The sequence below is a fragment of the Schistocerca gregaria genome, chromosome 1 (assembly GCF_023897955.1).
Source record: "Schistocerca gregaria isolate iqSchGreg1 chromosome 1, iqSchGreg1.2, whole genome shotgun sequence".
In the NCBI taxonomy this organism is placed as follows: Eukaryota; Metazoa; Arthropoda; class Insecta; order Orthoptera; family Acrididae; genus Schistocerca; species Schistocerca gregaria.
The window spans coordinates 644,772,919-644,791,143 of NC_064920.1; the positions used below are offsets into that span (position 1 = coordinate 644,772,919).

The following is an 18,225-nucleotide window of genomic DNA, read 5'->3' on the forward strand; positions in this document are numbered from 1 at the left end:
TATGGCTGCTGAGATGTGTGCAGCTATTTTGTATGTTGGCATCTCTCTCTGCTGCATTCTACTTTACTTTATGTCTTACTGTTTATGAGGACTGGCATCATAATGTTTTTTTCTTATTAGTTATTCTCTTGAGGAAGAAATCATGGAGATACCGCGAGGACTAATTATTCATTGTCAATGTAAGTGAAACTCGCCCAGATGTTCTGAAAGTAACAGTCTTAAGTCATCTATGTCAGCAGGCATAACATTACAATCTTATGCTTCAACAAGATATATAATCGATAGTTCATCCAAATCTGAAGAATCTGAAAGTGATAGTGAAACACTTAGAAGCAAGCACAGTTTAGTAACAAATTTGATTGGAAATAATATGATTGTCTTCACTTAATCCCACATTTGATGATTCCGTTTTGGGACTCAACTGTCAGCCTCATGTTAGGTTTGACGAAGATACTGTGCTGATAGATATATTGACTGGAAGTTTGAAGTGCTGTGATGTCTATTTCATTTCAGAAGTATGCATAAGTAAAAATACAGCATGCACTGTATCAGGTAGACAACAATGATCATTTATTTATGATATTAAACATTTCATATATCAACATAAAATATTTTCAAGTTTCTCTTAATGTGACATCCTTAGATGATGAGAAAATGATCATACACCTTGATTTCCATTGCCCTGAAGATTGTATTGGAAAAGTGCACACAATACCTGCTGCTTTCATGCATTTCCATAAACTTTTTAGGTGCATGCACATCTTTTCCATTGTTGCTGTCTATGAACAAAATGTTGTTTCAGAAAATACACAGGGAAGGCTGAACATTTTGGATTATGTACACCTCATTTAAAAAGTAACATTAAATTTATGGAATATTACTAACTGAGTGACAGAGAACTTTTTCCATTCTAAATGGACAAGAAATAATAAGAAGTTTAAGAAACACATTGCCAACACTTTTAACGGAATGAGAACTTTTCCATTGATGTACTAGATATGTAGCGTGCTGTTATAGATAGGCAGCCTGTCACCCTCAGTGATGAAGCACTCAATTAATTTATTAAAAAATCAATCATGAAACTACCAAATAAATCTCATGATATAATAAAAGTGAAGTTCAAAAGTTTTTAATGGGGTGACAACAAATCCCAATACTCAAACAATGTTACAGATAATCAATATATGTTGTTCACCATAACAAAGCAATAGGATACTTTTGACTCGTAAAGGAAAATGGTGTCATTATGACTTTCATCCCTCACACGCAACAAAACAGTACAATCTAAATGTGAACAGAAAATAACTGACAGTGTATGATCCAAAAATATCTGCTTGACTAAAATAAAAATTTGTTTCTTAAAAAACATCATAGTTGCCGTTGACTGTATAAAATATTTATTGTTACTATTGCAATTTCGACCTTATGGCCATTTTCAAGTAACACTGCAAAGTTACATTCTGTGAGAATATAAAACTATCTGGCATGAGTACATGTTATATAATGACAAAATGTAACTTTGCAGTGTTACTAGAAATTGTAATAGTAACAATAAATATTTTATACAGTCAATGGCGACTATGATGTCTTTTAATAAATACTATATGACTGTGAATCCCAACCATGAGAAGTTAATTAAAATTTGTTTATTTCTTTACTTAGTAAATTGATGAATGTATGCAGTACAGTAGGTATTATCAACAAGAGATGTTAACGAACACCGAATTACTGTTGTGTTTATAAATCAACACACTATCGGAGTGGGTTACCAAAATCAGATTAGGAACTATTGAAGTATCTTTTTGTCTCTGAGTACTACGTTTGTTCATAGACACACAAAATCAGGAACTAATTTTTACACCTACTGTAAAGGTCCTCTCGGCAGTGACAAATTTTAAAGTGACTGAAGGAGACTTCGCAGAAAGCAATTCAGAAATATTCAGCACAGGGTGAGACAGGCTGCTCGGGCAGGCCCACCATACATAAAAGCTTGACATGGGCTGTTTAGGCCAGGTAAATGCATTAGGCAATAACTGGACCATAAGATCTCGGATTTCCAGTTACATCAAGTGGTTAAAATTACGTAGACTTTCGCCAAGGACTCATTAGCCATTACCAAGTGGTACAATTACCAGTGGGCTGCTGGTATGCCCGTTACATATACAAGCTGCTGGTTGTGATGTCACTGGTGCTCATTGCTGTGTATGGGCAGACACTGACTAGGCGTTTGATGTCCCTGCTTCAGCCGAGTAATCACTGGATCCCTCACCATGCTTGCTGAGCTGCAGGCCACCATCTCTATTAAGGATGTTATCAGTGATTTTTATTTCAATGGCTTCCATAATTACACAGTCTGAGAAATCTGTAGTATGAGCCACAACAGAGGTTTAGTCAAATTTGACAAGATGACAGTTTTCTAAAGCATGCTTAGTTAAAACAGGTTTCTCAGGGTAGTGTAGGCAATAAAACCACTTGTGCTCCTTCCCACATTGTTCTATACTGTGTACTGTTTGTCTGTCATAAGAGTGGCCACACTTGCAAGGTATCTTGCACCAATGTTTGTAAAATAGTGTGTTTCTGTGCTGGGAAATGATGGCTGATGATGGGTAAGTACATACTGGTGTGAGTGGATTTTCTGTAGACCTGTGGCCAAGGCATCCACTTTGTTTGCAGTGGACGAGCACACTGAGGAAGGGTAATGCATTGTCTTTTTCTACCTCCATGGGGAATTGGAAGTTACTGTTAATGTTGTTGAGATGTTCCTAGAATTCATCAAGTTTATCACGTCCAAGAAGCCAAATGATGAATGTGTCATCAACGTATTAAAAGAAATAGCTAGGCATTAATGGCGCTGTGTCTAAGGCAATATCCTCAAAATTCTCCATGATGAGGTTTGCAACAGCTAGAGCTAACAAGCTTCCCATAACAAGTCCATCTGGCCGATCATAATACTAGACATTGTAAAGAAAGTAAGATGATGTGAAAGAACTGGGATACTAGGTCAAAAGAGTCTTCGGTAGTCACAGTCGTAAACAGCACCACCACATCATAAGTGACACCCCCCCCCCCCCCAAACTGGGTTAAATTGACTGAGCTTTTACTGTGACATTCACCAGTGTCCCACCTGTGGAGCAAGGAGAGTGCCCCAGTACTTCAGCAGCTTGTATGCTGGTGAACCAGTGGTGGGTATGGTGGGAAGAATGACATCCCATTCTTGTGGATCTTCGGTAAATAATGAGAAGTGGTTTAGGTTTCTCGACAAAACACCTTCCACCAATGAGTGCTTGAGAAACTCAAATGCTTTTTTATTATCATCAGTGTTGGGTCACGTGGAAGCTTTCCTCGCAAGTATATTTGTCCAGTAGCAAACAGGTCTTCATATTGTAGTTTGCATATTCCATAAGCACGGCTGCTTTGCCCATGCTAGCAGGAAGGACCACAATCCTTTCATTATCAAGTACTGCACACAGGTCATTGTGCTCAGCCTTGGTCATTATGGGTGCTGGTAGCTTTGCTTTAGTGAGAGTACAGCTCATTTCACACTGTGTTTATCCGCTGCCTCACCTGGTAGCTTGTGAACTGCCTGTTCTGCACCACTTATTATTTTACAGATAGGGCTGTCCCACAGCAAAGGTCTGAAGTTGAGTCCTTTCTTAAGTGCCAACATTGCGTACATGCCTATATCTCTCATCCTCAATATCACTGACCCAACACTGTATTGTCATTGTGAAAGATGACTGGACTTTTCTCCTTCTCTGTAATTCATTTCTGTGATGAAATTTGTTGGGAAACTGTAGCTATGAGAAAGCATTGTTCTTCCGTGATGTCCTCATCCACTGCAAACAAAATGGATGCCTTCATCACAGCATCTACAGAAAATATACTTACACCAATATGTACTCGCATGCCATCAGTCATTACCACCTGGCACACAAGTGTACTGTGTTATAAACATTGGTGCATTGTGCTGCAAGAATGATATCAGACACTGATAACTTGCCCCATGAGCTGAGCCACCAATGCAAGATCTTCAGGATCAATAGCTAAAATGTTTGTGAAATAAATGAAATTATTTCAGGCAAGAATCACCATAAAATAATCTATGAGAAGCAGGAAAAGCAACTTGCTTCCTTACCCTTCTGTGGCTATATATCAGGCAAGATAAGCCATCTGCTGAAAAGACATGAGATCAAATCGACCTTCAGGCCTCTGACAATTATTGAAACCAGTGGGAGATGCAGCAAGTCTCCTGAGATCTACAGGATATCTTGCGGTGTGGCCAGTCTTACATCGGACAAACAGTATGCACTGTTGGGCAACACAAGAACGAACATGAGAGATTTTATCACCTATGCTACTCCAAGAAATCTGCTTTAACTGAGCATGCTTTAGAGTATGATCACCACACAAAATCTGACAAAACCTCTGTTGTGGCTTGCACTAACAGCTTCTGGGACTGTGTAATTAAAGAAGGCATTTAAATAAAATTCACCTGTAAACCCATAATAAGATTGGCCTGCAGCTCACCACAACGTGGGTTCGAGCATTCATGTGTTTGGAGCTGGCACATTGAATACTGAGGCAACACATGCCCACATTTGGAGTTGATGGGAGCACTAGTGACACCATAGCTGGCAGCTAGTGTGCATAAAGGCAAACCGGCATTCTACTGACAATGATACCACTTGATAATGGCCAAGGAGAGCTTGGCTGAAAGCTTGTTTAATTTTAATCACTTGGAAACCCAAAAACTTTCTATTCGGTGTCTCCTGCTGCAAGACTCCACATTCTTACATTAGGCAATAGGCAATAATGATGCAGCACTCAGCTCGCCATATAGCAAGAACGTCTGCAGCAAAAAAAGAGTTAATAAATACCCCCAAAAGAGTAGAATCTTGTGCTTTGTGTACTATTTCCTAATGCAATGCTACATTAATGTCCACAAATATAATTCTACTCAAACTCACTATATGTTGTGTGGCAGAGGGTACTTGGTATATCAGAATTATTCACCCCCTTCTCCCCACTCCCTCGCCCACCTCCTCGCTGTCCATTTCCTACATCAGGACTGTCGGTATGCACTGAAAAATATAAGTTTGAAGAAGTAATACAGGGTGCCCAGATTAATCATGTAATAATTTAATATCTAATAGCTTGAGAAGTAATTGAGATATTTATTGACGGTATTTTCCTACAAGTATCGTAACTCAAAATGTTTTTTTACACACCTAATTCTCCTCAATATGTGCACAATGAGTGATGCGACAGACATCTAATCTGTATTCCATTTCTGTTCAAGTGTTTTGAAATATTGTAACTGTAACATTTGCAATAGCAGCACAAATGTAATGGCACAGATCTGATAGATCACAAACTGGTGTCTGGTACACTTGATTCTTGTTGAATCAAGTGACTTAATTTATGGGCTTCTAGGCAGCCAAGCAATCGATGGACTGCCTCTCCCAATCTAATGATTGGATGAAGTGACTTTAGCTCCATAAGAGAAAGCAAAAAGAACACCTTCTGCTGTGGAGTCCCCATGGCTGTTGACTTGTGTTTAGATGAATAAAGGAGTACACACATGCTCAAATGGCATTTTCCACAAGCAAACACAGAAAACGTTTTGATTTACCACATGTGTGGAATCAAACCATCACAAGAAATATCAGATACATCTGAAGTTATTACATTTTATCTTATTACTTGTCTAACCTAGACGCTCTGTATGTTTCTTGACTCGTATTGGAACATGAGCGATCGGAATTTTGAGAGTAAGGCTCTCTGTGATGCACATTGCCTTTCTGGTAGCATCTTTTACTGAGCTTTGATGACACTTTCAAACTGCCTATTCTGTGACAAACTGTGCAGCCCTTCTTTAAATGTTTTCTATTTCTTCCATTAAGCCAACTTAATAAGGGTGCCTTCTTCTTAGGTCTTCAAGCATCAGATTGGTTAGCAACTGCTTCCATGCATTTCTGTCTTCACCCTTCCTCTTCAGAATGATATAGGTGGTGCACCTAGTATCCTCCATAGTCGAGTTTATGTATTTTAGTCTCAGTTCGCCTCTTGCGCTCTTTGCTTCTACTATCCCTTCAGTCTTACTTTTAATAATGATACCATAATGTCTCAGCAGATGGCCAGCCCTGTGTTCCATCTGTGTTGGAGCACTTCTTCATTTGATATTGTGTCTACCCAAGAACCCTTGAGCATTCTGTGGTAACACTATGTCTCAAAGGCTGTTATTTTCTGTTTTTCTGCTTCTCCAAGTGTCCATGTTTTATTTCCATACAGCAGCACACTCTAACAAACAAATGAGGTCTTTACTGTTATGTTTGCCTATGCAGCTGGATGTGATAAGGTTTCTTCTCATGTTAAACACAGCTTCTGCGCGGTAGATTTGCCTTACAATATCTTTCCTTGATTTCCATCGGATGTAATAATGGATTTGACCATCTCCAACCTCTCATTGTTAAGTGAGCATTGGGCAATGGTGCTTTGTCTGATCACCACTAACTTTCTCATTTTACCTTTATTGATTTTTGTGATACTTGTTTAAGAAGAACTGAGGATGGTTTCCATTTTGTCCAGAATCACTTGTAATTGTTCCGGATCTTCAATTAACACTGCGATATCATCAGCAAATCTGAAAATCTCTTATTTTCTTAACGTGAATTTTAATTCCTCTCATAGCTCCTAGTCTCTCCCCTCTGAGTATATCTACTGAACAAGACAGTAAAAATGAGCAGCCGTGTTTTACACTCTGTGTAATTGTAGCTTCTTCTTTATGTTCTCCACATCTTATCACAGCTGCTTCTTCTCTATACAGTGTTTGCTGTACTCTTCTGTCCATATACTTTATGCAACTCACTCTCAGCACTTCAAAACTGGGGAGCTAACATCTCATACAAACAAGGATGCTATGTGATTGAATAAAACACGAATTTTGCGGCTGAATTTCAATTCCTCAGATTATTCTGATAAATAACTGAGTGGTAGCCAACTGTACTATGGTTAGAATTATGCATTCATTCTACCTTAAGTTGCTCCAAACACATACTACTAGGTTCTTTATGGTTGTGACTCATTTCTGTTACTGATCATCGATCATGCCACACATTAGATTACGTTTATTGGTGTTGTGGACCTTTACACCAAATTCAATTTATCTTCAAGTCTTCCAGCATTTTGTAATAATTTTCTAGTCATATGACATTCCTGTTTACAGCCAAGCAAACAGCCACAAAGAACATAAATTTTTCTCTGCCATTCATTTACATAAACTGTGAAAAGTAACAATCCTACCACACTTTTCCTTGAGGTGTCTTTTATGCTACTTGTAGTTACGATGTCACTGCATGAAGAATGACATGTAGGGTTCTATTCATAAGAATGCCTTCCATCCAGGTATATGCCTGTTTCACTACTCCATAAATATGAATTTTGTTTACTAGATAATGGTGCTTAATTGTACCTTAGGCTTTCTGGATATTGTGAAACATGTAATCAATTTTCTCTGCTAGTCAGGGGGTAGCCTAATCAAATTTTTAATGACCCTTTTTGTTTCCCACTGGGACCCTCACAGTGTAAAAATTACAAGTGTTACATTGTCTACTACCCCCTCCCCTCCCCCTCCCCCCAATGAACTATTGACCTTGCGACCTTGCCGTTGGTGGGGAGGCTTGCGTGCCTCAACAATACAGCTGGCCTTACCGTAGGTGCAACCGCAACAGAGGGGTATCCGATGAGAGACCAGACAAACACATGGTTCCTGAAGAGGGGCAGCAGCCTTTTCAGTAGTTACATGGGCAACAATCTGGATGATTGACTGATCTCGCCCTGTAACACTAAACAAAACGGCCTTGCTGTGCTGGTACTGTGAATGGCTGAAAGCAAGGGAAACTACAGCCGTAATTTTTCCCGAGGGCATGCAGCTTTACTGTATGATTAAATGATGATGGCGTCATCTTGGGTAAAATATTCCGGATGTAAAATAGTCCCCCATTCGGATCTCTGGGTAGGGACTACTCAAGAGGACGTCGTTATCAGGAGAAAGAAAACGCATTCTATGGATCGGAGCGTGGAATGTCAGATCCCTCATTTGGGCAGGCAGGTTAGAAAATTTAAAAGTGGAAATGGATAGGTTAAAGTTAGATATAATGGGAATTAGCAAAATACGTTGGCAGGAGGAACAAGACTTCTGGTCACGTGACTACAGGGTTCTAAATACAAAATCAAATAGCGGTAATGCAGGAGTTTGTTTAATAATGAATAAAAAAATAGGAGTGCGGGTAAGCTACTACAAACAGCATAGTGAATGCATTATTGTGGTCAAGATAGACACGAGGCCCATGCCTACTACAGTAGTGCAAGTTTATATGCCAACTAGCTCTGCAGATGATGAAGAAATTGATTAAATGTATGATGAGATAAAAGAAATTATTCAGGTAGTGAAGGGAGACGAAAATTTAATAGTCATGGGTGACTGGAATTTGTCAGTAGGAAAAGGGAGAGAAGGAAACATAGTAGGTGAATATGGATTGGGGTAAGAAATGAAAGAGGAAGCCGCCTGATAGAATTTTGCACAGAGCACAACTTAATCATAGCTAACACTTGGTTCAAGAATCATAAAAGAAGGTTGTATACATGGAAGAAGCCTGGAGATACTGACAGGTTTCAGATAGATTATATAATGGTAAGACAGAGATTTAGGAACCAGGTTTTAAATTGTAACACATTTCCAGGGGAAGATGTGGACTGTGACCACAATCTATTGGTTATGAACTGTAGATTAAAACTGAAGAAACTGCAAAAAGGTGGCAATTTAAGGAGATTGGACCTGGATTAACTGAAAGAACAAGAGGTTGTACAGAGTTTCAGGGAGAGCATAAGGGAACAATTGACAGGAATGGGGGAAAGAAATACAGTAGAAGAAGAATGGGTAGCTCTGAGGGATGAAGTAGTGAAGGCAGCAGAGGATCAAGTAGGTAAAAAGACGACGGCTAGTAGAAATCCTTGGGTAACAGAAGAAATACTGAATTTAATTGATGAAACGAGAAAATATAAAATTGCAGTAAATGAAGCAGGCAAAAAGGAATACAAACGTCTCAAAAATGAGATCGACAGAAAGTGCAAAATGGCTAAGCAGGGATGGCTAGAGGACAAATTTAAGGATGTAGAGACTTGTCTCACTAGGGCTAAGATAGATACTGCCTACAGGAAATTTAAGAGACCTTTGGAGAAAAGAGAACCACTTGTATGAATATCAAGAGCTCAGATGGAAACGCAGTTCTAAGCAAAGAAGGGAAAGCAGAAAGGTGGAAGGAGTGTATAGGGGGTCTATACAAGGGCGATGTACTTGAGGAGAATATTATGGAAATGGAAGAGGATGTAGATGAAGATGAAATGGGAGATATGATACTGCGTGAAGAGTTTGACAGAGCATTGAAAGACCTGAGTCGAAACAAGTCCCTGGGAGTAGACAACATTCCATTAGAACTACTGATGGCCTTGGGAGAGCCAGTCCTGACAAAACTCTACCATCTGGTGAGCAAGATGTATGAGACAGGCGAAATACCCTCAGACTTCAAGAAGAATATAATAATTCCAATCTCAAAGAAGTCAGGTGTTGCCAGATGTGAAAATTATCGAACTTTCAGTTTAATAAGTCACAGCTGCAAAATACTAAAGTGAAATCTTTACAGGCGAACGCAAAAACTAATAGAAGCCGACCTCGGGAACGATCAATTTGAATTCCGTAGAAATGTTGGAACACATGAGGCTATACTGACTTTACGACTTATCTTAGAAGTTTCTAGCATTTGACAATGTTGACTGGAATACTCTCTTTCAAATTCTAAAGGTGGCAGGTGTAAAATACAGGGAGCGAAAGACTATTTACAATTTGTACTGAAACCAGATGGCAGTTATAAGAGTCGAGGGGCAAGAAACAGAAGCAGTGGTTGGGAAGGGAGTGAGACAGGGTTGTAGCATCTCTCCGATGTTATTCAATCTGTATATTGAGCAAGCAGTGAAGGCAACAAAAGAAAAGTTCGGAGTAGGTATCAGAATCCACGGAGAAGAAATAAAAACTTTGAGGTTGGCCGATGACATTGTAATTCTGTCAGAGACAGCAAATGACTTGGAAGATCAGTTGAACGGAATGGACAGTATCTTGAAAGGAGGATATAAGATGAACATCAACAAAAGCAAAATGATGATAATGGAATGTAGTCGAATTAAGTCAGGTGATGCTGAGGGAATTAGATTAGGAAGTGAGACGCTTAAAGTAGTAAAAGAGTTCTGCTATTTGGGGAGGAAAATAACTGATGATGGTCGAAGTAGAGAGGATATAAAACGTAGACTGGCAATGGCAAGGAAAGCGTTTCTGAAGAGGAGAAATTTGTTAACTTCGAGCATAGCTTTAAGTGTCAGGAAGTCATTTCTGAAAGTGTTTGTATGGAGTGTAGCCATGTATGGAAGTGAAACATGGACGAAAAATAGCTTGGACAAGAAGAGAATAGAAGCTTTCGAAATATGGTGGTACAGAAGAATGCTGAAGATTAGATGGGTAGATCACATAACTAATGAGGAGGTATTGAATAGAATTGGGGAGAATAGGAGTTTGTGGCACAACTTGACAAGAAGAAGGGTTCCGGTTGGTAGGACATGTTCTGAGGCATCAAGGCATCAAGGGATCACAAATTTAGCAGTGGAGGGCAGTGTGGAGGGTAAAAATCGTAGAGGGAGATCGAGAGATGAATATACTTCGCAGTAAGTACTGGTAGATGAAGCAGCTTGCACAGGATAGAGTAGCATGGACAGCTAAATCAAACAAGTCTCAGGACTGAAGACCACAACAACACCATTGTCTAATATTAACACAGAAGTATAAGCTTCTTAGTGATTTTTTTATACACTTTGTCCTGGAATCTGTAATTTTTTAATGTTTTAAAAAGTGTGCTCATTTGTCATGAATGCAACAGCTTTCTGTTAGGGGCCAATTGAATACATAACTTACTCACAACCAATTATAGAGATGTGGAATAAGTCAGTGAATATATTCATAAAATTAAAAGCAATAAAAATTGATTTTGTGGTAGAGTAATGACTAATTAGCTTTAATAATAGTTTTGCATATGCCATTATAATCAATGTGACAGCTCTAAGTAGAGATATTTGGAAAATAAAGAATCTGATAGAAGGATGTTCATAATTTTGTACTTTGTAAAACATGGAATTAATGTTATTAAATAGCTTAGAAATATTTTATGATAGGTCTCAAGCAGAGAGATAGATTGGTAATATAAACACAAAGGATGTAGAGGACATAAATTGTATGTCAAGTGATATGTTGAGCATGTCACGTAGGTAATTGAGCTCAAATATTTTCCCAGCAGGTCAGGTGTAGAAGGAAAGACAGATAACAATCATCAACCCATTTTAGTCAATCTGCATGACATAGAAAAGAGTAAAGTGTCTCCTTTAGTTCCACTCAATAACATTTTAGTGCAATATGTCATGAAAAAAATATTTCGCTCTTCAACTGTCTGTACTCTTAACATTAACTTCTGTGATATATTAAAACTACACCTTACGATCAAAAGGATCTGGACATACAATACCATTGAGGGAGGGAGGTTTGTCCACCCTGTGCCGCAACACTTTGCTGACAACACTTTCAGTAAGATGTCTGAATGTACATGGAGGAATGGTAACCCATTCTTGCTCAGTAACTGAAACAATAGATGATAGTGATGTTGGATGCTGAGGTCTAGAGCAAAGTCAACACAATAAGTCGTTCTGAAGGTTTTCTATGGGGATCAGGTTGGAACTCTGGGCAAGCCTATCCATTTCAAGAATGTTATTCTCCACAAACCATTGTTTCACATGCTGCTCTATGACAGGGTGTACTGTCATGGTGATACAATCAATCATCATCTTCGAACTTTCCCTATACTGTACACAGTAATCAGTGCTGTAAAATGTATTCATATTCTCCCGCATATAGTACTTTCTCAACTCCAGTAACCAAGAAAACCACTGCCATGCCATATGTAACACCTACTACTGACTTCACTGTTGGTGCTATGTATGATGACAGGTAACGTTCACTAGGTGTTTCCCAATCCCAAACCCTTCCATCAGATCCATGGGCTATAGCATTATTCACCACCCCCAGTGACTGATTTCCTGTCATCCACTGTCCAGTTGCATCACTTTTTCACCACCTGAAGCATCACTTAGCATTGACTATAAAATGTCTAGTTTCTAATGAACTATTCGACCATTGTACCCCATTCTTTTTAACCCCCTGTGCACATTCATTGTGATAGCTGAACTTGTGGCAGCACTTTGGAACTCGGGGATTATTCCTTCTGCTGATTTGATGCAATTTTTTATTACCAGCCTCTACAATGCTCGACCGACTCTCGCAATTAGCACATGATGTGTGCCTGGTCTTGGGTTAGCAATAATTGTTTCTACGCATTTCCATTTCACAATCACATCATCAACAGTCAGTTTGGAAAACTTTAGAATGGTTGAAATGTCCCTTATGAATTTGTTACCCATGTGATGTAATGATTAGCTGATGTCTGAAATCACTGAGCTGTCCTGACTGCCCTAATTTGCTGTTACTGCTTTCTACTGACAACACAATACTCCTCACTTCCTTCTGTAGTGGCAGGTCTGCCTCTCGTGACACCTAGCGATCAATCCGTATCACATAGGGATGCCTGGACATTTTTTATCAGGTAGTCTACGTGGCTGATATAGATGAGCCTTTAGAATTGTATGTGAATTTAATTTTATTTAAACAATATTATGGAAAGAATAGTTGCTACTCACCATATAGCAGAGATACTGAATCACAGACAGGCACAACAAAAAGCTTTTGCCCAACAAGGCATTCATCCGAGATGTGTGGTCAGGTGTGTGTGTGTGTGTGTGTGTGTGTGTGTGTGTGTTTTCTATCTCTGACAAAGTCCATGTTGGCCAAAAGCTCATTTTCTGACAGTCTTTTTGTTGTGCCTATCTGTGACTCAGCATCTCCACTATATGGTGAGTAGCAACTATCCTTTTTATAATACTGTACATTCCAACTTGGATTTTCCATTGTTTCATTTTATTTAAAGGTTTATTTGTGGAATAAATTAGTTTACAGTCAGTGACTTCAGGAAATTTAATTTTAATTTTCATTTAAATTTCAGGTACAAAATAAGAAGGCAGAAACTTCGTTGCCACCCGACGAGGATAGTTCTGATGACTCAGAACAAATACAACCTGTGTTACATGCACCACATGTAAGAGTGACTTCTCACGCTGACACCTCAGATGATTCAGAGCAGCTAGATAACAGGGTGACAACTGAAACTCAGAATAGGACACTTCGGGGTATGGATCTTCATTTAGGCTTAACTAGTCATGCAGACACTTGAGTGCTTGTTTATTTATATTCTTGAAATCAGTTGATTCGACCCATGAAATATCACTAATTCTGGAATGATTACATTCACATAATTAATAAAAAAGTTTATGCCACCATTACAGTAACAAAGTTAATACTCTGAATGTTAATCTGTAGAATCTGTGTAATGCATATGTATTCAGCCATATAAAATGATTTTCTGCTCTAGCTGAGTTGGTAGCCACACCATTCAAACATTTGTACGACATGTTATGAAATTTTGTATTTCCATATGAATAGAGAACATTACCTGCTACAGATATGCTTAGTCAAGGTCTCCAATTCTGACAGTGACACTTTATGTACCAGTCTGTTATTTCAGGGCACAAGTAACAAAAAACTGTTGACTGAAACTTTTCTTTGTCATGCAGTCCTCAAAACTGTGATGATAAGAACAGATATTGTGGTTATATTTTATGAATCAAAGAGAATATCTATACCTTCCTGCATAGTAAAGTTCTGAATTTAATGATTGTCTTTATATTCTACATGTACATCTATACTCTCCCAACTACTGTGAAGTGTATGGCTGAGGGTACATCCCATTGTACTAGTTATTAAGATTTCGTATTGTTCCAATAATATAGTCTAGTCTTCTTTCCCTACCCACTCAGTTGTTGTACCATGTCTGTTATATCTTCTCAGAAAGCTAGGACCAGATTTGAAACTTCAGGTGTATATTATCTTGGTTGAATGGTATTTTTGCTGCTCCAGTCATTATTTCATTCTCCCAATATTACAAATTAGTAAGTGTTTATTCTTTATCACTGTTTTGTATAATATAATGTAGATATGAGGGGTGTCATTCTTTCAATCCATGTTTCTTGAAGCAATATGGTGGTGAACAAAACCACACTCAATGAGAGAGACTTATGGATATAAATTTACAGGGAACATGATTTATTTGTGTTATTGTATATTTAACTTACAATATGCAAATATTGCCATTTTCATTGGCGATGGGTGATAACCACTCAAAGTGCTGCCATCATTTTGTGATCTACCCCTCCCTCGTTTACTGTCACTACTGTCTACGATTAAGAAGTCTTTTCATAAGATTTGAGAGGAGTAACATTTACAATAAATGTTGATGGTGTAGAGACAGGAACCCGCCACAAATTTATTTTAGGTTCCTTTATTCAAAAGGTACCGCTACCGGTTTCGAATCATTACAATTCATCGTCAAACAGCTTTCATGCTTTCATTAGAACATGTGGTGCATTTTTTATTGATTAGTTGTCCTAAAATATAAATAATACATAATTATAGGCATGCCACACAGATGGTTGCATTACAGATTTGCATTGGGATGTGACTTATGTGAAATGTCGGTTAGGAGTATTTGTTTTTATAGTTTTCGTCCAACAGATGATGTTCGTAGTTTCAGCCACATTCTTATCATTGCATACATAAATTTGTATAATTGAGCACTTTAGATTTGTCAATGAATACATTTTCATCACATTTTTATCGTTGCACATGTAAATTTGTGTTGCTGAGCACTTTAGATTTATCAAAGAATACATTTCTAAGATGCACCACATGTTTTGATAGATACAAAGTGTTTACAAAGATATGAGTGTCAAAGAAGCTATGATAGATTGTAACATTATAAAGATGTCCCATGTTTGGAAAAGGATCATATATTCACTTATGCAACTGAAACGCCTTTTACACAAGTACAGAGAGACAGTGATTTTGTGAATATTAGAGCGAATACTGTTACATTAATTATATAGATGTTCCATGTCAAAGTTTTTTTGGGTGAGACAATACATTATTTATTTACATTTAGCATCCTGTCAATTGTAGTAAAATATAAATTTGCTACTTGGTCTACAGATAGGTTTAGGAATACTAGTTGCTCTGGAGGGTGGAAAATAATTTTTGGAAATTTTTCAGGGAAGGGGTGTTAGCTAACTGAGTTTTTACATTAAGGGTATAGTCTGGGGCACTTCTTTTATTTTATTTCTATTTCTTCTAATATATTCATAGTGGCTCCTTTTTCTGATAGACGTAAAAATTTTTAAGTTGTTCTCAATGTTTCTCACTGAATGGTTTTCCTTAGCAATATGGGCTGCAAATGTAGATTTGTTAAACTTGCTAAGCCTTAAAGCATCAATGTGTTCTTTGTATTTAACTTCAAAACTTCTGCCTGTCTGTCCAATGTAGAATTTTGGACATGTATCACATTTGAGCTTGTATATTCCTGATTTACTGTAGGGACTCTTGGAGGTATTTACATCATGGATTACTTTTTGTTGTAATTTATTATTTTTGGGTTAGCTGATTGTGATATTTTTCTTTTTAAATAAGTTTGCTATTTGGTATGATAGAGGGCCTCTGTATGGGAGAGCAGCATATTTAGGTTTGGCTTCTGTGGCACACTGATTTGGTTTGGAGTGCATGTTATGTGGATTGCTGTTAAGTGGATCTGTGGTTTTTGTTTGCATTTTGTTGTGGAGTTTTTCTGTTATTATGAGTTTATATCCGTTATTATGAACAACTGTATTAATTATTTTGGTTTCATTTTGTTGCTCAGTGTCACTTATTGGTACTTTTTAAAGTGCTCAGTGATACAAATTTACATATGCAATGATAAGAATGTGGCAGAAACTACGAACATCATCTGTTGGATGAAAACTATAAAAACAAATACTCCAAACTGACATTTCACATAAGTCACATCCCAATGCAAATCTGTAACACAACCATCTGTGTGGCATGTTTATAATTATGCATTATTTATATTTTAGGACAACGGATCAATAAAAAACGCACCTGGTTGCTGTCTCAACACCATCAACATTTGTCTTCAAATAACATCCACGGTCTCCACCCATGTCATCGTATGCCAAATTTGCATTTACAATAAACTTTTTACTTACCTTTTCTCGCGTAGTTGGCTCCATTTCTTCATGCCTAGGATAATAACAATATACCAAATGATTTACAATTTTTCTTGACATATGAATTTGTGTAGTTTATTATTATTATTGTTATTATGTTATAAGTTAATTCAGAAACAAACATAATAAACAATACTAGAACGCATAATTAATAATGAAATCTAAATCTTAAATATTTAGCACACTTAAGATTTTCATGATTAATTATGCATTCTAGTATTGTTTATTGTGTTTGTTTCCTCATCTTGCCAAAAATTGTGACATGCAAACATACTTTGCATTTTTGTGCTGCAGGAGAGTAGCAGAGAGAACAGTGACAATGGAAGAGAGAAACAACAGTGCTAATCAGAGAGAGTCATTGACTCTCAGTCTGGCGAAATGTAACTCATAGATACAGGGGATGGTGTGTTTTGGACCAAAATTTTAACACATGGGTATAGGGGAATACAAGGTGCTGCCCAAAGTTTTCGGGACTGGTGCTGCCATCTGTTGAAAACCTTTTGTTTGGTCTAATGGTCACCATCGCCCTTGAGGTAGTTGCCATCCACATGTACACACCGGTCCCAGTGCTTCAGCCACTGGCCAAACATTTTCTGGAAGTCCTGTTCTTTGAGGTTGTTTATCACCATCAGAAATGATTCTTGAATCATCTCTAGAGTGTTGAACCGATGGCCTTTCAACTTGAGTTTCAGTTTTGGGAACAGCGTGAAGTTACAAGGTGCCAAATCTGGCGAATATGGTGGGTGGGGTACAACCACCATGTTGTTTTTTGCCAAAAAGGTCCTGGTGAGCAAGGGTGTGTCACAGGGTGTGTTGTCGTGATGCAGCAGCCACTTCCCTTGACGCCAAAGTTCGGGCCGTCGTCGCTGCACGTTTTCACAGAGCCATTGCAAAACGTCACAGCAGTACGCGGAATTCACCATTTAGTTGGATGGGATGAATTCTTTGTGCACAATTGCCTTGGTATCAAAGAAAATTATTATTATGCTCTTCACTTTGCTCTTCACCTGTCTCGCGTTTTTGGGTTTTGGAGAGCCCAGGCTCTTCCACTGGGATGATTGTTGCTTTGTCTCTGGGTCATAAACGTAAATCCAGCTCTCGTCGCCAGTGACAACTCGTGATAAGAAGGCTGGATCATCAGATGCGGTCTGATAAAGGTGACACTAGGGGTACAGTTGCAGAAGAACAAAATAGTACTTATTTTCCAGATGGTCCTTGTACATAGAACTTAACCCCTTGTAGCACAAAAAATTGCCCTCACCACAGAGTATGGTAAGATGGTATTTATTATACAGTGCATTCTTATAATGATATCAATGTTCAGCTGTGGTGGTACTAAAAATTGCTGTCTCACTGCTACTATTCATGTTATATTTAAATATATTTACTTCCAAACTGATATACTTTGTCTGTAGCTCCCAAGATTTCTCACACCACACACTGGAGTTTCTATGACTCTTTAATCCCAACAATAAATTCAAATGAGGTTCTTTACATTTTCTCTAACTACTGGGACCTTCTCTTTCACCTTTAACATTTAGTAACAGCTAAGAGCCACTTCATCTCAGATATACTGGTCTCATCTTCCCACAGTAAATCCTTTCTTATGTGTTCATCTAGTAATCTTGTAGACTCATTTCCCGCTAATTATTTCCCTACACTGAAAAATTTCTACAAATTCTGATACAAACTGATATTCCTGTTTCAGTGAGTTCTGATTCTCTTTCCTGTAATGTTGTGAAGAAGGTCCTTATTTCATCTCTCAGACTGTGACCTTCCATTCCCGACACCCCTTTCATCATCTCCTCGCAGTTCCCTTGAAGGACGTTCCAACATCTTTACACTGATGCT

At 38.1% G+C, this 18,225-nt stretch overlaps 1 protein-coding gene across 1 annotated transcript in view; it reads left to right on the forward strand.

Annotated features, from left to right (window-relative positions):
• The window catches only part of LOC126360830 (dentin sialophosphoprotein-like), an 89,964-nt gene that overhangs the window by 43,644 nt on the left and 28,095 nt on the right, over positions 1–18,225 (forward strand). Inside the window, exon 5 of the mRNA XM_050007742.1 lies at positions 13,209–13,392. Within this exon, the coding sequence (XP_049863699.1) occupies positions 13,209–13,392 (184 nt within the window). The remainder of the gene's footprint in view (positions 1–13,208; positions 13,393–18,225) is intronic.